The sequence below is a fragment of the Azolla caroliniana genome, unplaced genomic scaffold, assembly GCF_043228905.1.
Source record: "Azolla caroliniana isolate FFs.n. ecotype wild unplaced genomic scaffold, voAzoCaro1.0.p SCAF_3, whole genome shotgun sequence".
Taxonomy (NCBI): Eukaryota; Viridiplantae; Streptophyta; class Polypodiopsida; order Salviniales; family Salviniaceae; genus Azolla; species Azolla caroliniana.
Genome location: NW_028230438.1, coordinates 21,125,749 through 21,148,279, shown reverse-complemented (window position 1 = coordinate 21,148,279; position 22,531 = coordinate 21,125,749). Strand labels below are relative to the sequence as shown.

At 36.6% G+C, this 22,531-nt stretch overlaps 2 protein-coding genes across 4 annotated transcripts; both read left to right on the top strand.

The window, feature by feature from the left end:
* The first annotated feature begins 212 nt into the window (after positions 1-212).
* LOC147866530 (inositol-pentakisphosphate 2-kinase-like) lies at positions 213-7,948 on the top strand. Of its 3 annotated transcripts, none has more exons than XM_087316989.1 (8): positions 213-312; positions 1,298-1,438; positions 3,186-3,404; positions 3,483-3,636; positions 5,873-5,916; positions 6,152-6,262; positions 6,368-7,069; positions 7,551-7,948. In XM_087316989.1, exons 2-8 carry the CDS (start codon positions 1,325-1,327, stop codon positions 7,674-7,676), a joined length of 1,470 nt encoding a protein of 489 aa, XP_087173115.1. In that variant the 5' UTR covers positions 213-312; positions 1,298-1,324; the 3' UTR covers positions 7,677-7,948. The 3 variants fall into 3 exon arrangements, with proteins under 3 accessions (XP_087173115.1, XP_087173116.1, XP_087173114.1); XM_087316990.1 differs by lacking the exon at positions 213-312 and adding an exon at positions 496-604; XM_087316988.1 differs by lacking the exon at positions 213-312 and adding an exon at positions 709-1,034.
* Positions 7,949-13,853: 5,905 nt separating this feature from the next.
* Positions 13,854-21,423, top strand: LOC147866529 (adagio protein 1-like). Its single transcript, XM_087316983.1, has 3 exons — positions 13,854-13,933; positions 14,029-14,407; positions 19,213-21,423. The coding sequence occupies exons 2-3, from the start codon at positions 14,100-14,102 to the stop codon at positions 20,813-20,815; spliced, it is 1,911 nt and encodes a 636-aa protein (XP_087173109.1). The 5' UTR covers positions 13,854-13,933; positions 14,029-14,099; the 3' UTR covers positions 20,816-21,423.
* The last annotated feature ends 1,108 nt before the right edge of the window (positions 21,424-22,531 follow it).

The following is a 22,531-nucleotide window of genomic DNA, read 5'->3' as shown; positions in this document are numbered from 1 at the left end:
AATCAAAAGCGTCTTCTCCTATGTGTAAATGGTGTCAAATTTAGGGTTTTCAAACTATCCTAATGTGGATAGGCTGCAAGTGGACTGTGTTAGGAAGGCAATACTCACGAATTGTGTTGTAAGTTGTAACCTCACAAATGCTTCCTGGTGGAAGAAAGCTCAGGAGGGATTATGAAATGCCATGTCTGCTCTTATGGAGTACACCCATGTTGGTATTCATCTCTCGGGAATGGCGCTTCTCATTCCTATGTTTGGGGGAGAAGAAAGAACCCCAGCTGAAAGGTTATTGGATGGCAAATATTTCATCGCAAAGTAAGATAGAGATTCGTATCGGAGAGCTTTTTTACTTGTAGGCTCTGATAGAGAGTGCCCCACGTATAATCTATGCCCAGCAATGGCATTGCCATTGCTTGATGCTAATTGTCTTTGATACTTCAAGACTGGCAATTCAAGTTTGTACACTCGAGGAAAAAGTCAGGCAAACCTATAAGCTTTTGCTCCTGGAGTAAGCCACAATGGGCTTCTTGTTGTTCCCAAATACTGAGCTCTTCTATACCCTCGGCAAGGTCCTGGTGAAGATCTCTCACAAATTGTGAACATATGGGTGGGTTTGGCTTATTAAATTATTTGTACTGTTCCTAAGAGCCAGGAAATGTATTACTCATTTGGGCTCGTGCCCTTTCACCTTTTCTTGTGATTTTTCCCCTTGATTTTTTCGTCATAGTTCATAAACGCAACAAACTCACAGCATTATATATCAACGGCAGTGTTCACCCATCCGCTTGGCTTTAAGGCTACACAAGTGAGTCTGTGAAGGGTTGCCAAACTCTAGGTTTAATTTTCTGACGCACTGTCTCTCTCTGATTCAAGACTTGTAATAGGCTTATGTCTTGGACCTTCCTGGCCAATGAACGGAGCTGATCATCTGAAAAGTGTTTAAAAATCGTGTATATTTGGAAGAAGAAATTTCAAGGATTCTTCTTGTTCATGATTGTATCATCCAACATAATATGTCTTATTGTCCTGTATTTATGGTGCTGCTCTTTTATCAGACTTAAATAAAATTCATATGGATTGAACTTTTGGTCTCATAGGTCACTTTGGCCTTTTGAAGATGTTAATAGACTGATCGTTTCTTGCTGTGATCCATGTCTTTTGGGTATAGAGTTGCAATAGGTTTTGCCGCAATACCTTGTTCTGTTCATAATTTGGGTGAGTTATAGATATCAGTTTGGAGGGAGAGATGTTATCTCCATTAGTGTGTATTGCTGAATCCATGAATCGTGTTCACATGCAGATTTTGTGCTCAAGTTTTTTGATAATCATGGAGGAGGATATTGCATTGCGATTGACTGCTGAAGATGCCTTGGAATGGTACTACAGAGGAGAAGGAGCCGGCAACATCGTGCTCTATCACCTCAACTCTAATCCACTTCTAGTAAGTTTCTTCTCGCATGGCTACTAATTAGAATGGTCACTACGCTCTATTTTAAATTCTATATACTTGTTTTCCTAAAAACAAATGCCTTTTCTTTCCTGCACTTCTAGGTTTTAGCAAAACTAGGTTTCTTTTCATGTTGTCTTTTGATATTGGCCTCCTGTAGATGAATATGTATAACTACACATGTGCCTTTTCTTTCCTGCACTTCTAGGTTTTAGCAAAACTAGGTTTCTTTTCATGTTTTGTCTTTTGATATTGGCCTCCTGTAGATGAATATGTATAACTACACATGTGCCTTTTCTTTCCTGCACTTCTAGGTTTTAGCAAAACTAGGTTTCTTTTCATGTTTTGTCTTTTGATATTGGCCTCCTGTAGATGAATATGTATAACTACACATGTGCATGCGTGCTTTTGCATATTTCTTTGTGTTAAAGAAAGAGAACATTTATTAATGTTTTTTAAGAGGCCAAAATGGCCTACAAAACTGAACTAGGGATTATATCTTAAAAGATTCTCTCTTATTTTATGTTTTCTCATCTTTAAAGAAGAGTGGAATGGGAAAAATATATCTATGCTATCCCACAGAAAAAGGTAGCGTACTTGTTCAGTGTGGAGAAATGAAGATTGGAAAATTGTTTGAACAGAGTTTATGGAGATTCAATGAGTGTTCTAGCTTTCCTTTTCAAGAAAATGTAGGAGGATTATAATGTGGTTGAGTGTGACAAAAGACTATTCAATGCATTATTGTACTTAATGTTGGCATTGACTAGAGGCATTGTAAGTGAGTGGAAGACATGTGGGTTTCATATCGTTTTTAGTTTTTTTTGTGTGAAATGAAATTAATTTAACTTGCATGTCTCAAAGTGATGCTCATGACCTGAAAGTCGATTTATATTACAAATGAAGACAAATTGGTTATCCATTCACTTGGTAACTGCAAGCCATAGATGCCGCCATCAAGAGATGCGTGCTAGGTTCAGACCTTTACCGACATTCATCTGATGTTTTTTGTATGGACTCTATAGAGCATCTTTTGTTATACACATTTATAGGGGTTATCCATCCACTAGTATCAATGGATATGCTGCAACTTGAGCGAATATCAAAACATGTAGAAGGCAAGTTCCACAGTATTTATCTCTCAAGAGGGTATTCATCCCAATCAACACCTACTATGGTTAAGACAATGGAGAACTCACAAGGAACTTTCCTAAAGGGATAGAAAATAGACAATATTCTTTGGTGACAAAAGCAATCTTTCATTTTAATGGGCCTTCCACTGTGCTAAGTAGAAAACAGAAACAAAACTTGTGATGTTCGATATCACACCAATCATAATATCTGGGTTGGTATGATCTATTAATGCTTTGCTTGTGTGCTTGGAAGGCGTCCATGTTCATTTTGCTCCTCTAATTGTTGGGCATTTTTCTCTGCTTTCCATATGCGAGCAACAATATCATGTTCCACAGGTAGCATGTAAGCCACTGGTTTCGATATTCATATGGTAATCCTCTTAAGACGTTTTTATAAAGAGTTTCTTCTTATAGGTTGTCTATATCATATCATTTTTGTTTAATCAAATGCCACACCTATTTTTGAACATTTTGATTTTCCAATTAGTGTCTAAAGTTATTGAGGATTCACATTGATGCCAATGCAGGATTTAGCTTATAACTTGAAGTTTATTTAATCTTTTCCATACAACTGTGATGTTTACTCACTAGAGACATCTATGCCTTTCAAGGTAGGAAAAGTACTTCGGCTAAAGAAGGTATCCTTTAATTCAAATCATTTGAAGAAGAGACTGCATGTGCGTGGAAAGCCTGTTTTGTCAAAACAAGAGCAGATTCTTTGGGCTGACTGGCCATCTGTTGCAATTGCAACTAGTATCGAAATCCTAGTTCAAACATATGCACAGAATGTGATAAGGCCACTTTTGGGTCATGAACTTGTTGATCCTGGGGTATGGATATCTCATTTCTATATTTTTGTAAAGCGAGTAGTGTCATGTTTGGTTTTTTGATTTGGGGTTTTATTTCAGGTCATTGTTTGTGTGTCTTCAGAATTCTTGGAAATTTTAGCATCTCGTGTAGAGAATGCACGGCCTAGTTGGAGAGCAGAAGTTAGTCAAATTGACCCTTGCAGTCACCATGCATTGCTGATGTCAGATCATTCAGTGTTCTGGTCCACCAAAGGTATTTTTTATATAGATACTCATCTATTGAGTTATCTGAGGGGTACATAAGAGGTTACTTGTTTTTAACACATGTATATGTTTTTCATACGTGCTGAATAAATGCTTGGAAACTTTTGTTACTACCAAATTTCTGAATAAAACATACGAATGTGAGGGTTTAGGTTTAGGGAAAGGCACTTCACAGAAGTGAGGATAGAAGTGGGAGCTGCATTATAGATGATTATATTGTTTTCTGGAAGAGAAAAAAAATGAATACATGATATGGGCATTTCAAATTATTACAATTTTTGTACCTCTTACACAGTGTCTGTGACTATTATCTGTCCCCACTAATTTTGTAGTCCATCTAAGCTCTAAGGTGTGTGAGTGCATGGGTGGACTACCATTGTGAGCTACTCTCATTTGTAATAGAAAGTTTGTTTTCAGATATTCATCTTTGTGCTTGTAACTCTATATGCCTATCTAATCGATTCTCAATATTTCTAACATTATCTACATTCAGGATCCAAGAACTGAACACACACAAGTGTGGGGAGCCAGTTTCTACCGTCCAGGGAAGGAATCACTGGTTGGACATAATTATAGGCCAGAGGAACTTTATCTTGGATGGAATCCCCTAACATGAAACTACTAGAGCAGAACTAGGAACTACATTAGTAGTGGTCAGTAGAGCCCTCTATTCAAGTGATCAGCTTTATGCAGATTATGGGAACTTCTCACACAAAGGTACTCATGAACCCCCCCTTCCGATACATCATTGACTGAACCTTTTTGGATCTCCATTGCACTGAATTGAATTGAGTAATCAAATGATCATTGTGAAGCTGGATACCGAACCAGCTTGGTTGAACCCACCACTCACCTTCATGCAGGATGAAACTTTAACAGAGTAACTTCCTACACATGCCACCAGATGGGTTTATCACCTGTCCCAACCACATGAACACTCACCTTCGGCACAACATATACATATAAAGCATTATTTCCATACGTCGTCACATCAACTGCATATGGAGACAAGAAGGTATAAATGCCTGGAATGAATTGACTGCCTCTGCTAAATTTGCTGTCTACAGATTGAAATAGAGAAGCACTTCCTGCATTGTAAATTACAAAATCCGAGAAAGATAGCACTGCCGCAATAGAATACACTTTCCAGGAGAAGAGATACAAATCAATTCAGCCAGAAAGAACCATCACTAACTTCTTCATAACTACAACTCCACCCATGTCTTCCCCTCCAGCATCAATAGACAATGGAGCATGGACTGGCTCTCTGTGTAAAAAGGTCATGACCTTGGGACCTCTTCCAGAACCTCACAACCTCAAAATGATAGTAACCATCATTGCCATTCTTAGGAGTCTTGGTTGTCATATTATTTTAACCCCTTCGATCTAAAATATTCAGTTAGGGACATATTGAAGACTCACCTCAATCTCGGCTTTTAATTTCTGCAAAGTGTAGCGTATTTATGATGAGATACAGTTTTGTCAATTTTATACATTTGGAAAAATGACTTGGTCTCATTGATCATGTTGGGTTATGCCAAATGGTTACATTACTCTTTCTTTCTAGTAGACACAGATATAGATATGGCTTATTCTCTCTATACATATACTATTATATTATGCAGGTAGAAAGAGAGAATTTGAATTTTTATCATCCATAAAGAAGCCAATTTTGACCTATGGAACCAGAGTATACATGTGTTCTTGATATGTGTCTCCTTCCTAAGAAGGGGTATTCATACATTGAAGCACAAAGTCTCTATGTGTGAATAAAGCATACACATATGAGCTCAACAGCTCAACCTTCTCGGTGGTGTCTTAAGTATGGAACTTAAGTTATCACTCCCTCTTAGTATGTCAGCATATCTTGAACAAATTGCACTATATGTCAAGCATGTGAAGAGCAAGTGACATTCATCCTCTACCATGCCTCCATTGCATACTTTGCATGTCTTCAAATTAGTTACATTTTGATACCATGATGCAACTTCAATACCTAACTTGTGAGATCGAGTGCAAAGTAGTGTAAGGGCTCTACGAGCATTACTACTCATATTGGTAATGAGATAAGGTTGGATACGATCAATAGGCATTCTTGCTTTATATTGACACCAACATTCAGGATTGACATTTGCCATATAGTATTTGAGAGAGAGAGAGAGAGTATGTTACTTGCTGTTTGTTTGGATGGTGCTTACTATTATCATTGCTTAATTGTTTTACAGAGCCTGGGAACAAAGCTCCTCCAAGCATTTCAGTAGAAATCAAGGTCATTATGCTAACTTTTAGAATTTACAAATAAATTAAGATAACTATTCATGCCTTTAAAAATAATAAATGAATTAAGGTCATTATGCATATGTCAAAAATTATTGAATAAAGTAAGGTGAATATTTAGTAGTAAAAAAAGAAAACATTTATCCACATTGATCTTTTTTGTTGAGTAAGTCAAAGAACTTTGAGAATGCCCTGAAATTGCATAAAATGTTTTAAATGCCACCCAGCCGAAATGTGGCTTCTTACCAGATTCAGACCTCATCGCAGCCAAAAACATCATCAAGAAGAAGGTTTCTCGCTTTTCAATGCATCAGACATTGAAACATTCGAAAGGACAGGTATTTCCAAATATGCATTTTTCAAAAAAGAAAAATCAAATAACTCATATTGAAAAATAACCAGTTGAAATACATGCTTTCAAACTCTTCTTTTTTTTTATGTAGATAAAGAAGATTAGCCAGTATTCCCCATTAGACTTATTCTCTGGAAATCTGGAGAGGATAAGCCAAGCTGTCAATGATTTGTTTGAGAATCCGCAAAACAACTTGCGTGTTTTTATTGAAGGAAAAATCATTGATAACATTGAGTTTCCAAACTCACAACCGATGAATGAAGCTTTAATGGATTGCTTTCCATCATGTGAGACACTGGAAGATGCGATCAAAGTCTTGAAATCTCTCATTTCACAGAGTCTATATGAAAATGATGTGTTAAAAAATCTACTGGCAGCCCAGAAGCTTGACAAATATGACATAGAAGGAGTGATGTGTGCCTACTGGAAAGCTTTTCCAGATGATCATGTTTCAAATGGAAATACCATGGATGATAAAAAAATCTTGGATGAGAAGGTGATCGAGGCTAGAAACAGTTTTCCTGGTGATGTATGGGATAGGATGGACGTGGCTGATGGGCGTGGAAGTGTGGATGAGGAGACAATGAAGAATAGAAAAACTTTTGTGGATAACCTCAGCCTCATGGATTGTATCAAAATTGTGAGGGACTATTTAATTGCTGCCACAACAAAGGATTGTAGTCTTATGCTCACATTCCAGCGATCACTTGATATGGTAACAATGAGTTCTGATAATCAGCAGCATTATAAGATGTTTCACTCGTCACTTACTGGAGAATGCTTCCATTTGAAGGTTGGTACAGCATTCAATCTTTGTGTAATATATTTAATCAACTGGAGAATGCTTCGATTTGAAGTTTGGTACACTTTCAATATTCCATAATATATTTGATATCTCTTACTCAAATTTTAATTTTCTTCATATAATTCATAAGGAAAAATAATCTGGAATACCATCGAACTTTTCATTATTTCTCCAACTACCCCTGAATTTTACAATTTCCCCAAACGCCCCTGGAGTCAACCCTTGAAAGAGAGAAGGGGATGAATTTTCTGTATAAACTTTTGTGTGAATAGCAAATCTGAGTTCACTTGGGGGTGTTTGGGGAAATAACACTTGTGACTTGGGGAAATAATAATATTGGGAATTTTCCCTAGAGAGTGATCATATTTGCTATTAGATGGTCTATCCATCCCAGTTTTCTTAAATATGTATATAACCTGTCATTATTTGCAGATCTCTCATTTTAATTTGTTTGATTTTATGCATGCAGATTCGTTTTGTAGATTTGGACTTGAAGCCATTGGGGAAAATGCAATATTATTATGATCTTGATCAACAGATTGTGAGAGCTTATTTATGTGCCAATCCAAACAAGGCTGTTTTTCATTCTTCATAGTTATTTTGAACATGAAGATTGTCTTGATTTTAAAGCATGCAAAATTATCAAGATTCTTACCCCAATATGTTGAAGGGTTTCTAAATAATAGAAATACATTTTTTAGAACCAGTGAACAGATGGATGTAACTATCTTGCTGAAGAAGGGACTATTTTTGCTCTTTTACTTTAGCAACATATTTTCAAGGTTCTTATATTGATATTGAAGGGTTTGTAAAGTATGTGTACCAATGATTGGAGAAATCATGCAAAGGATACTTGTATTAAGTTGAGTTAAATGGTAGAATTTGAAGAGTAAGATCAAGAGTATGATAAATTGGTCATTATCAACCCTTCTCATGTCTTCTTGGCAAGACACTCAATAACCATCAACTCCGTAAATTTGGTAGGGTATTGAACATTGATTGTTAGGGAATCTGAACTTTCCTTGGAGGCATATACAATGAGTATGATAAATCAATCATTGACAAGATACTTGATAACCACTAACTTCATAAATTTGCTAGGGTATGCATGTTGATTGCTATCAACTTTCTTTGAAAGCATAGTCAACAAGTACGACTAAGTGGTCATAGTCAATCCTACTCATGCCTTTGCAGCTCAATAACCACTAACTCCAAGGAAATTTGATGGAATATTAAACATTGATTTCTAGGGAATCTCAACTAGGAAGCATAGGCACAACCAACCTGCTCCTTTTGTAGATTGTTATGCTTGGTTCAAAGGATAGACAACTCTTAGCTTGGTTTGTAATTGCTTTACCATTTAACCCTTCTCTAAGGTCAATTGTAGGTGGCTCAAAGCTTTGAAGAAGTCACCCATCTTACTAATGTCTATCCATCTAGAACATGTAGGCATTTGAAAGATTTATTGGCCAAATAGAAGCAACTTCATCAATAGGTACATTAGAAATCCAAGTTCCTTTTCAACAATTTGCACGTGGTACATCCATTACCAATGGAACACTATTTCTTCAATTTTAATTCAATACTTGTAATTGGACAATGGGTGGTTTAATTAGCTACCTTGAACTTGATCTCACAAATGCACCAACAAAGTTCCAAAATACATGAATGATATCTGCAACAAGTACCTCTATTATATCCTTGTTGTTTATCTCTATCAAATATTTGGGTATTCCAATGACCTCATTGGATACACAAAGTACGTCTAGACACCTAGTCCTACTCTAACTCTGTTAACATGTCTTCTATGCAAAGCTCAACAAGTTTGAATTCAATTTCTTGGGCTTGTCATCTCTACTAGTGGAGTCTCTAAGAACTCAAAGAAGATAGATGCAATATTTGATTGGCCAACTCCATGGACAATCAAGGATATCCAATACTTCTAAATGAGGTTGTAACTTATTCTTGTATTAAAGCTTCTTATGTGACATGTAGAGTGGCAATTTTTGCATTCTCCCATCGATTTGATCGTCTTCCTGAAAGAAGACTTTGGGGTATAAAGGATGATATCATTATAAAATACATGTTGGGGTCAATACAATATGTGAAGTTGTTTTGATGATTGTTTTGCTTTTAGAAATAATATGGCATCCAAAATCGTCCTAATGCATGGAAAGAATTATCATTGTCCACTGAGTGCAAGGAACTTCTATAGATATTGTACGCCATATAATTCACAAATAGATGGAAATATCCACATGTAATTGACCTCATTATAAGGTGAGGGTTTCGTTGTCATAGCCAATGACTATTCACATTCAAAATATGCTCATTGAGTACAATAAAGAATATTATAGCTGAAATGCGCCTATTTGTATAAAAAATAAGAAAGTATGAATCGTTATTTTTGAAGTTATGTTATGTTATGTGTGTGTGTGCTTGGTCAAGGATAACTTTGAATCACTTGAAAATAAATAGTAAGTACGTAATTATAGCTTAAACAAATACATGTAAAACTATGATAATATGGAAATGTGTCTCGCTAATGACAATTTAAATGTCAGAAAATGAGTTATGTCTTTATTAGAAAAAATTGTTCATTAATGACTTTAGTTAGACACTAAATTGGTCAAGATTATTATGTGATTAAGCTAGTGCATAGTCTAATTGTATATGTTGTGCTTTAGGTTACACTATATTATGTCCTTAAGCTTAATTTTTCATTTCATGCCTTGACCAGCTTCACAGTGCACATATATTATAGCGTAGTTCTGAAAACATGCTAGCATACTTTTTGAATTTTTAATACATATAAAGGGCGTATGTTTTTTAATACATGTACATTTTTAATGTGTATAAAAGTTTTGCCCTTTCACAAGGTTATGACATAAGGCTAGGGATTGGATCCCTTGCACACATATTTCTTCCTTTATCGCCTCACTTGTTGCATAACATTTAATAGAACCAACTATGTCGATGCATATTTACGTTGATGTTGGTTGGCGTTAATTGACACGTGGCTAGGAAATTTGTATTTTTACTATGAGAATACACATTTTCCTCCTTGCATTAATTGGTTGGGGCGCATGGAGATGCCTAGTGAAAGAATCTATTTCACATGTCCATAAAGTGTCGTTAACGTCTTAAAGTAATGAAAACATTGAAACAGAATAACTTTAAGAAACCATTGAAGCTCCTTTTGAAGTTAAGAAGGTTGATGAGATGTAGAAATCTACAGAACAACGAGTGAAATCACATATAAACTTACACCTTCAAGTTTATATTATTATATGTGTCGAGAGGGTGGACTCTACCCATGAACAACAACAATTGAGACAACTACAACTAGACATTTAGGTTATAAAACACATTTACGCCACACCTTGAACTATAAATGTTTTTACAAATGCTACCGTATATATGTACCATATATATATATTACAGATGTTACCATACGTATGTACCTTTTTTGTTTTGTTTTGCATGTACGGGCAATTGCAACATAACCTTATGATGTCATGTGTACATACAACACAAGCCATTTCATATTATCATACAAAAACATTAATATAGATAAAGAGGGAGAAAGGAGGATTGGGTTTGTCGTTTGAGAATACAATCAAACCATCACAACGAATGCTTGAAGTGGTTCATTCCATACAATGAACAAATAAGTGCACAAGGGTAGCTACCTAACCCTTTTATGCATATACAACCTAGGTAGTTTCAGCGAGAACTTGTATATATACATCTACATGTGTTTATCATCACAAAATTTAAACTTCCTTTTCTTGTTTCATATGCAGTGTAAAGACATGCGGTAGAATAAATGTTTGCAGGCCCCTTTCAATGCTTGCAAGAAGATGTGTGCCATTCATTGCCCTATAGATCCCATGAACCCAAAAGGGGTGTATGTGATGAAGAAAGTAGTTGGATGTGATACTAAGGAATGAACGTGTATAAGAGCTTGTCACAGTCAAATGGTCCATCACCTTATGGTGTCCACCTATATGTTTTAATGCAATGATATGTGTAAAGCATTCATGGTTGAGGTAAGAGTAAAATTGTTATGACAAATTGTCATATATTTTGTCGATACAAATACAATACATAGGTCAGGAGGAAATCCACGTACAAATAATTCTAAGAAAAAACAAATTGTATTGAAATTACAAAATTACCATTTTGTGTCCTGGTGTTGTCTTCCCCCTCCCTTCACTCTTCTCTTAGTTTCTAGGTACTAAAAGTTTCTCTCTCTCAAGTTCCTCCATTTCTTTGCTTACCATTTCTAGATTCTCAATGAATTCCCTATATCTATTTGGCATCGCCAAATTCTAAAGTCTCCCTCACCCTCTATCTTTGTAACTCCATTTCTTAGGAAGGAGTGACATACAAGACGATATGTTGATTTGGTCCCATTGACATCATCGTGGACAATAAAACATCAATTCTATTCTCTCTTTCAAACCCCAAATTTCTCACCTCTCTATTACTTCATACATATCCTCTTCGTTTACTAGATGCCACTCTGGAATATAGGGGTTCAACCCAAGATCTCCTGGTCTCCATTGGGCAACCTTAACAACTAAGCTACATCCATATCGGCTCACACACACATGATTTTTGTTTCTCCATCAATTGACATTCCGAAAGTTCGCACAATGTATGAGGGGATATTTTAGTAACTCTCTTTGAATAACATTAAAAGGTTTTGACTTTTAACCATTGCGTACTATGAGGCTAAAGCTTAGATCTAATCCAAATGTCTTATCCTCGGGATTTTAACTTCGAATAGTTTTAAGACACATTGATAGTTTCTAAACTTCTTTATTAGCTCCCTTTCGGACCCAACTTCTTTACAAGAAAACATATCATGATTCATCACATGTGCTATTATGACGGATTTGTATCATCATGTGTTGTTGGTGATAACAAGGAGAATGTGTCATTCATGTCTTGGTTTGGGCTTTGTCCCCAGTGCCCACCTAATACTGTTTCATGTAACGAGTTAAGTTACTCCTTACGTATGATGACGTACCCGTTCATCGCTCGAACAATGTTGTTCTCTCTCTCTCTTAGAAGACGTTAATATATCTTTCTCTCTCTCTCTCTCTTACTTTTGATGATTGGATAAATACCCAATTTTGTTGTACACCAATTGTCTCATGGGCCAATTTTGGCCTTAGAAGATGTTAATCTCTCTCTCTCTCTCTCTCTCTCTCTCTCTCTCTCTCTCTCTCTCTTACTCATAGATTGCAATTCATCTCCCGTGGACCTTAAATATATATATCACCTGTTCGTAACGAGCATAATGATTGGGCACATGGAGCTTGCCGAACGAGAACGAAACTGCTCTCTATCAACGATAGCGTGGCAAGCAGGTGAAGATGGTCAATCGGGCGGACAAATGAGGGGGACAAAAAGTCCGAAAAAAGTGCTTCTCTCTCTATCTCTCTCTCTCAATGTGCATTTTTTTTTGTTGTATTTATTCCTTCTCTCTATATGTATTTGTGTTTGTATGTTTTGTTAAATTGGGGATTGGATTGGAGATATTTTCTCTTGTGCGTCTCAGAAAAAGTGCAAGCAAAAAGAAAAAGCGTGACATGGAGAAAAGCAGAAAAGCAAAAAGCAAAAAGCAAAAAGTGCCTCCCTCTATTCTCCCCCTTCCCCTTCCCCGTTCTTCTGTCTGTCTTTCTTTTCTTTTGATCTTTTGCCCTAAACCCATCTCTCTCTCTCTCTCTCTCTCTCCTCTTCTTTTCCCCCCTTTCTCTGCGCCATGGCTTCCTGATAAGAGATCCATATCCATAGCTCTCTCTCTCATCTCACTAACCACAGACGAAAAGCTCCCTCGGCTCTGCATCAATCGTCTTCGTCTTCATCATCGAGATACAACAGGTATGTGATCGTCTTCTTCTCCTTCTTATTCATGTTCATCTTCTTCATCACCATCATGATTCATCATCTTCATCATGTTCTTCTTCTTCGTCTCCATCATGATCATCAACATGTATTCCTCCTTCCTTCCTTCTTTTATCCTCATTGTACCAACATGTATTTCTGCTTACTTTTCTTCATTCTCCGCTTGGCTGATTTCGCAGTCCTATGAGTTTGTTTTCTTCTTTTCATGGTCGTTGAAGGACCTTCTCTCTCTTATGCGTTTCTCCTCCTCCTTCTTCTTCTTTGAAGAAACAACTTAGGCTTGTCCCCCACGTGTAACCTCGTTTCTGTGAGTCGTCCATATTTCACCATTTCCCCGCCATTCAGATTCATTCTTGAAATTGGGATATCGATAACCACAAATCTTACCTGATCTCTGCAGATATAAGAATACACAGAAGAACGATCTGTATCGGTTTTACATGAAGAAAATCCTTTCAACAGGTTAACATAGTATTTGCTAGCAAAACAAAACTCAAGTTGTGAAAGTTTTGCTCCACGTAGCCTTTTGTTCAAAGAGAAACAGCTTATAGATTTATCACTGTGAGCAGGATAAGGAAATAGGTCATCGTATTTCGCCAATCCATTATTCTACTAGAAGAACTTGCAGTCTTTTTGAGTTTCCAATCCTTAGCAGTTTCTTTCAAGGGATTATACACTAGCAATCATTTGGCACAAAAGCAAACAAAATTTATGTTTTTGTTCCAGATTCAGTTTTGTTCAAAGAAAGGACTATAGCTTAAGAATGAATGTCTTGCAATGAAAGTGGAATGAAGTTCTTTTGCTCAAAGTTATAAATTCATTCAAACCAAGAAAGGGTCAATCATTTGCAATCAACATAGCGGAACCAGTGCAAAGCAAAGCAAAAGCCAAGTTGTGTTTTGAAGGTATAGTTTTGGTCACTGAGGCAAACCTCTCTAAAGAGTCATCCACTTGCAAGCAAACCAAAAGTCAAGTTTCCCTGTTCAAGGGTGTAGTTTGGTACAGAGAGGAATCATCCACTTGCAAACAAACCAAAAGTCAAGTTTCTTTGTTCAAGGGTGTAGTTTGGTACAGAGAGGAACCAGCCAAAGGTTGTAATATGGCAAACAGAATTGAGGATGATTTGACCCCAGACTATAACAGTGATAGTAGCTCAGAATCAGGGCTCAGAGGTATGGAAGAATCCGATTCTTTCAAACAAGACATGTCTTCTAATGCCACCTCATCTTCTCTAGTTAGCTGTGAGACTGGGCAACCTAGTAGGCGCCTTGAAATGCTCCTTCATTCTAGCCCTTGTGGACTCATTGTCACCGATGCATTGGAGCCGGATCATCCCATCATCTATGTCAACACAATATTTGAGTTTATTACTGGATATAAAGCTGAGGAAATCCTTGGAAGGAACTGGTAAGCTTCTTTTTATGATTTATACAGCGACTTTTTGTTGTTTGTGTTTTTTGAGTTTATTAGTGGATTTTAAACCTCAGAAAACTTTTCATGAAACGTAAGTCTCTTTCTCATGATGTGCAATGATTCTTTTCTTTTCTTCTGTATATGGATTGTAATGTGGCATTTAAGCTTATGTAGTACAGTGTTAGATATGAATAATATTTCTTAAGTGAGGAAGGGACAATTTTAAGAGATTGTATATGATAATCTTCATGAACCACTTGTATGGGTATTGTTCAATCTACATTCCTCTCCTTCAACAGGAGAAACATTGAACATCTTGATGAACCTCTTGTAACTACAAAAGTTCTACAAGTATTTGTTAACTATAGTGCACATATACTGTGCTTTACTTGAATTGAAGAAATATGAACAGAGGATAGACAATCATGATGAACTGCCAATTGTAAAATGTTGTTCAACTATAGCTCAATCTGGTCTGCTTTATTGAAATTTGTTCAATATGACAGGTGAAATATTTATCAATCAAGCACTAGTGAATAACTTATTGTGCTATTGACCTTCATGAATATATATTGAGAATGTGTGTAGAATTGCTAAGCTTTTTCTTTTGGAAAGCTGAATCTTTGAGCTTTACAAGTTGATGTTGCAAGAAAAAAGATATGCACTGGAAATAAGGATTAGTAACAATTGAATGTATATACGACACAGTAGATGACATAATATTTTTATACAAAGAGATGGAAATACATGCTAATAACTACTACTGTCAACTGTTGTGCTCTGTAATTACAGCTTCCATGGTCATTGGATGTAGAGGCAGATATTAGATGACTGATTAGCTGAGTATCACATTGTACTCTAGGATTCTAGGATGCTTAATAAGTGTTTGGTATGCATGTTACCGAGGACATCTATTATACAGGAACTGATTTTTATCGGCACTCTTCTTATTTTGGACCCGAAGATTCATGCCTCTATCAGCATTTCTTATTGTAATCTAAGAAAGGAAGAAAGAATTAATGTCTCTTAAGAGACCAAAATGGTCAGAGTTTGAGTGGGAAATGATGTCAGAAATAATTGTCTCACAGAGAACAAACCAAAGTAATTTTATAATAAACTGTTGTAAACATCTTAAGATATGAGCTTCGATGGACTTAGACCTTCTCCAGCATGGGTCATTCCAAGGTCAAGAGATCTCTGAAGCAAAAGAACAAAGCCTTCAGCGTCTGGTGATAATGGGCTAGATTTGCTAATAACAACGGTGACAATTCCATCATCAAGATGGATGTGGCCTGTGTGAACAATAGATACTATTTACTGATCTATTGTAACCCATTTGAAATATTATGCTGGAGAATCCCACTTATGTACCTATGATTGACTTGGTGGGGCGATTATGTACCTGAAGTAGTCACATAATTGTATGCACACACATACCTGGCGGGCCTTGAGCTTAAGGCAAGATGTCACTCAAGGTGAAAACCTTCACAACACATATCTCAGCAAAAGGTATGCCTAGAAATTGATTTAGGATCCAAATTTAGCTCAACCTACTGAGACCTATAGTCTCCAATAGAGATGAAGAAATGTTAAGACATTTCCTTTTTAGACATTCGTAAGAGTTGATAGTAAGGAACACTAGTATTGTAAGAGATTTTTTAGGTAGAGATGTGAAGAGGTAAAAGGGTTTGAAGAAAAAGGGAATTACCAAACTACAAAACTCTCTATTTTTCGTCAGATTTGGAAGTTTCATCATCTTTGGAGGGGTGATTAACTCTTGAACCCTCATAGTGTATCATCATCACTGATATAAACAATTTAGCTTGGATGTATTATTTTTACCCTATAGGTCAAGCTATGCATTTGGAGGATATTCGTATTACTTTCTTTCTTTCTCATCTCTCTTTGTCATTTAGTTTTAGGTGCTTGATCCAAGTTACCTCTGCCAATCTAGATGATTTTTTTTGTCTTGATGAATTGTGATATACATATCTTTTTAATACTTGATCTGAATAATATAAGGGTTTCAGTGTTTGGTAATCCCAGTAAATAATATATCTGTAACTTCAAATGCGTATTTTAAAGGTTTAATAGATTTTAAAAGTTTAATGTGTAACTACAAATACATATATAAAACACTAGCTATTTGCAATATATTTCAAATGTTTGTCCTTGACATAGTGTGTTAGACATTTTACGATCACAATGGACTATCATGGCGTTGTATAGTCTCAATCAATACTGCATGTACTTGAAAAGATCAAGTGCCAAGATTGGGAATAAAGCTAGATTTGGTGAAACTGAATGTTACAAACATTATGCTAGAAAAAACTTGACTGGAAACATCAGAAATAACAAAAGAACTTGACTTGCTATCCTTCCAACTAAAGACAAAGAGTCTTCCATTATTTCAATTCCCTTGTTCAAAAGGACACTCTTTTTCCATCTTGTAGTGTAAAAATACTTATTCTTCTATCACATTCATGCTTAAATTCCACTTAGCCAAACTTGCAAAACCTCATTATTTATTTTGGCTTTCTCTTTTGAAAGGAAAATTGCTTTCGTTTCTATGCATGTAACCTGTACTCCTGTCTTTTATACTTAGGTAGATAGATTTTATTATCATCATCCTCGGAGCTCATATATGGCCTATGGGACAAAAGTAAATCATTTTGACATAATGTGTGGAATTGAGTTGCGAATCTTGGTGTTCATGAATTTTATTAATAACCGTTGCAATTGAGAGTGAAGATTGTGATTGTGAGAGGAATGTGTGTAGGGAGTGGGCAAGATTGACAATGATTGAAAAGCCTCAATTTCATCAAGGAATCTGATTAAACAAATCTGATGCATCCTATTTTCTTAATCATCCCTCATGTTTTGCATCACTTTGGAACTGAAATTTTTGCTTTTGTGTGTCTTTTAAATATTTTTACCTGCTTCCCATGTGATACTAGGACGTTAATGTGAGATTTTTTTTAACCTTAAGAATGTACTGAAAACCCCTTTCCATGGCAATGATCTCAATGAGAAGTGCTCCGGTCTCAAGTAGTAGGAGCACATCTGACGTTTTTTAGCTTGACGTGAAGAAACTTCATGAGAATGCCCATTTGGACATTTTGAAACTCTTTCTAAGTATACTTAGGGATGCAACAATTCTTAGAGAAGCATTGGTATCACCCTTGAGAACCCATCATTTAATTTCTCCACCATTGCTTATATTCCCTAATGCTTAGTAAGCCATTTTTCTTGCTTCTAAGTGATGGGTAACACGTTCATTCCATTTATGATTGGAAGGGATGTCAAGTCCGAGATATTTGAAGCTTTCTATAGTTTCAAGAGGCTAATTATTGTACACAATGATGGTTTGTCTTATTTTGAGGCTTCACAAGTATAACCTTTGCTTTGGAGCTATTGACACTAAACTTACTTTTCATACATTAGTTTTTCAATACGCTCATATGCTTTTCAGCATCTTTTAAAGTATTTGAAAAGACACTTAAGGTGGAAAGAAACCATAAGAGGAGAAATTGTTGGCATAATATCAGTTGCTAGGTTCATGTAGAGATTAGAGAGGCTCAGATTCTCAATAGATATGTAGTTAGGGATCTATGCAATACATGAATAAGTGTCAATGTGTGCTCTCAATGGGTTGTTAGAAGTAGTGACTAGCATGTCTGTGTACAGAAAGGAAACTTGGGGACAAGCCTTCATAATGCACATACCTGGAGAGATATATATTTTGTTTAGATGATTTCCAGCATGGTATAATCCAGACACAGTTGTGAATACCTTTAATTGGGATTGTGATAAAGTTCCGATCAATGACTAGTATCCCATGAATTCGGAGCTCCAAAAGCAAAGGTTCTAAGATTGGCACCAGTGTGCTCACAAATTTCTGATAATGTTCTTCCAAAACAGTTAAATAGCTTGAATCACATCTCATTTAAATGAATGCACCAGTCTGTTCTAATTAAGCTTAGGTCACCTATGCTTAGACATGACCAAAATGAAAAGGATTAGAGTGATCTGAACCAATATTATCATAGGGGTTGATAAATGGACATGGATTAGCCTCAGTTCACATTACCTAGAAATCGAGACAGGTGGATATGTAGGCAAAGATATAACGTAATCGAAATTTGGAAACAGTGGAACACTAAGTTTGCTGTACTGTTTATGAAATAAGGTTTACATATTGTTGTGTCATTACAGAAGGCTTTGGACAATCCTACAAGCTAATTTAATACAGAGACCAATGATGCTGACTTTTTTCTAGAGATAAAAAGATGTACAAATGAAATGTTATGCGAAGGTCTTCAAAAGACCAAATAAGGTTTGAGATCTGATAAAATATTGATAGTGAGACTAGAATGCTATGAGTTATGCTAAGAGAGATTGGCCAAGGAGACCTTCATTTCAAATAAGCACCCAATGTGAAATTATCTCAAAAATTCTACAGGTATCTCTTTAGAATAATGTGTATGTATCTTCCATAATAAGGGTGCCTAGTTGAATGGGAATTAATGAACTTTATACGGATATGTGGCCATCTGTCTTAGTTTTGCAGTTTTTGCTCAGGAGTGGCATGCCTAAATTGTTTCTCCTCATGGCTTCCTTCAAGATTTATTGTTGTCATTTTTCTGTTTTATTTCAGCTTTTATTTCCTATACTGTCCCTTTTAAGTGGCTAGTTAGGTGTGCTTGGTTCTTTCTGAATGATTTGTTTTAATTTTAGTTTCTTATGTTCTCCCTTTAATTTTGCTAACTTGGTGTGATTGCTCCTTTCTGGTTTTACAGTCGTTTTTTGCAGTACAGAGGTGCATTCGCTCAGAGGCGGCATCCGTCAGTGGATCCTGTAGTTGTATCTGAAATGAGGAGATGTATAAACGAAGGATTAGAATTTCGCGGGGAAATCTTGAATTTCAGAAAGGATGGAACTCCATTAATGAATTCGCTATGCTTGACACCTATTTTTGGAGATGATGGTGCGATGACGCATATCATTGGCATCCAGTCATTCACAGAAGCCAAAATTGAATTAGGCCCCTTACCAGGACCTCCATGGAGAGTAAGGTCTCATAGGCGAAAATTGAATATATCAGAGGAGTCAAGATATTTACCATGCCCTTCTGGAACAGAAGGATGTGACCTTCTTCGTTTAACTGATGAGGTTTTAGTCATAAGCATTTTGGCTCAATTGCCTCCACGAGATGTTGCTTCCTTTGGCATGGTTTGTAGGCGAATGTATAGGCTAACAAAGAATGATGATCTCTGGAAGCTTGTTTGTCAGAATGCTTGGGGCAAGGAAACAACTGCTCTATTGGAAAGTATGCCAGATACGACTAAACAAGGGTGGGGCAGACTTGCAAGGGAGTTAACAACGCTTGAAGTGTCTGAATGGAAGAAACGTACTGTGGGTGGTTCTGTCGAACCATCTCGATGTAATTTTAGTGCTTGTGCAGTTGGTAGTAAAGTAGTTCTCTTTGGAGGAGAGGGTGTGAATATGCAACCTATGAATGACACATTTGTGTTGGATCTAAGTGTATCAGATCCTGAGTGGAGAAATGTACAAGTAAGTTCTCCTCCGCCAGGCCGATGGGGCCATACTCTTTCATGCTTGGATGGGTCTTCGTTAGTGGTCTTTGGTGGATGTGGAAAGGCTGGCCTGTTAAATGATGTGTTTGTTCTCAACTTAGACGAACCATTACCAACTTGGCGTGAAGTAACCAGTGCCGCACCACCACTTCCAAGGTCATGGCACAGTTCGTGCACCCTTGATGGCACAACTCTTGTTGTATCTGGTGGATGTGCTGACTCCGGTGTCCTTTTGAGTGATACCTTTCTACTAGATTTGATGACAGAGAAGCCAATGTGGCAAGAAGTCACAGTTGCATATAGTCCTCCCTCGAGGCTAGGTCACACTTTATCAGTTTATGGGAATAAAAAGATCGTGATGTTTGGTGGTTTGGCAAAGAGTGGACCCTTGAAACTTAGATCAAGTGACGTGTTTAAAATTGATTTGAATGAGAAAGAACCAAAATGGCGATATGTAACTGGTAGTTCGATGCCAGGGGGCTCTACTCCTGGAGGAACAGTTCCTCCACCGAGGCTTGATCATGTTGATGTTGCATTGCCAGGAGGAAGAGTTATAGTTTTCGGTGGCTCCATAGCTGGGTTGCATTCAGCTTCAGAGTTGTTTATGATTGACCCGAGCGATGAAAAACCCACTTGGAGAATACTTGATGTTCCTGGTCAAAAGCCAAAATTCGCATGGGGACATAGTACATGTGTTGTGGGTGGAACAAGAGCAGTAGTACTTGGTGGTCATACAGGAGAAGAATGGGTTTTGAATGAGCTTCATGAGCTTTCTTTCACCGGTGGCACCCCGGAGCCTGACTAAGAAAGAAAATAGAGAGGGATTATCATGCGTTTCTAGATATTCAGTCTTTTTGCAAAGGTGCTATTGTACTAAAAATCTGGTATAATCTTTTGGTTCGATCTGAAGACGTTCCAAATGTAAAAGATGCATCTATTTGCCCAAGGCTCATATCGCAGTTTCATCGGTGTCTCAACATGGCCGGCGAAGATGTGAGTTATAGGGCGTATTACCGCGTGTATTGCAATTGACAGTACAAGCAAATATGTTAAACTGTGCATGCGGCTTGTGGTGCAGGGCTGTCGGATGTGCTATGCTTATATGTAATATTTTGAATGCTTTTAGATTGTAATAAATGAGAAGGCAACAACATTAATCATCAGTGATGGCATGTCAATGCCTTCCAAAAAGACCAGAGGTGAAATTACTAACTATACTTTATAGCTTCATCACCTTCAGAATATAATACCTTGATCTGAGTGAGGCATGCTGTTTGAAGTCTTTATCACTCTATATTTTTAAATGCAGCTGTTATTGTAATTTGTGATTATGCTTTTGCTTAAAAAGCTTGTTTTTGTATAATGATGAGAATGCTATTTTTTATTCATGATAATGTAAAAATGTTGCCTTTATATTACACTTTTTCTCATTGCTTATGTGAACAATTTATATTCCTCATAAGATATTCGTAGGATGCATAATGTATTCTCAGATTAGTGGATTGGCCAATACTTTTCTTTATTTGTCTGATTAATGAATTGGCCGAATTGGGTTCTGGAAGCAGATTATATTCTTATTAAATTGCTTGCATTGTTAGACTTGAATCAAACAGGTCTAGGGACTTGTCTTTTCAGACATTCAGGATGACATGATAGGAGATCAAACTGCACTTATTATATGAAGATTATTCAGTTTATGACTTGAATAGGCACCAAAACCATCCTTTAAGCCCTCATGATAGAATGATCCATCCTTGTGTGTGATAATAAAACGTACTAGAGTGTTTCAAGGAGGCAACGTTATTAATATGCTAGTATTGCTTTGGCATTGAACTATTCATATCGTGCAATATGCTATTGACTCGTGCATTAATGCATCCATTGTGTCTAAATATATTAGGTATTTGGATGGCCTTGAGGATGTAAGCAACAATACAATGGCTAGAAACTTGGTGCACCTATGAGAACATATTATCAAAGGATGTGTATGTCCATAACAAGTTAAAGCAATCATTGTTTGTATAGCAAAAAACGTTTTTATGCCTTGTCAAGTTGTCAATCTAAAGGGATGTATAGATAGATAGATAGATAGACATTTTTAGTGTCCATAGATAGGCCAATAGTGAGACCCATAGTACCTAACTACAAAAGTTATCTTAATGTGTGTCTCCTTCCTAAGAAGGGATATTCATACTTTGAAGCACCATGTCGATGTGTGAATAATGCATACACATATGAGCTCAACCTTCTAGGTGTTCCCTTTAGTGTGAAGGGAGAATTATGTTGTAGGACATCAATTACAATTCCAAGAAAATTCTCTTGCTCCGTACTAAAGTAGGTTCCAATTCGTGCGTACATTGTGTTGATTGTAATAGTCCACTTCTCCATGACTTGGGTTAGTTTAAGAACAATTAGGTAAAGTGATACTTCTTTATTTGCAATGTGCACGAGTGTTATGAGAGACTTGCATGATGTGAATCCATCTTAAATGTTAGAATGTTTCTGAATAGGTTTGGATAAT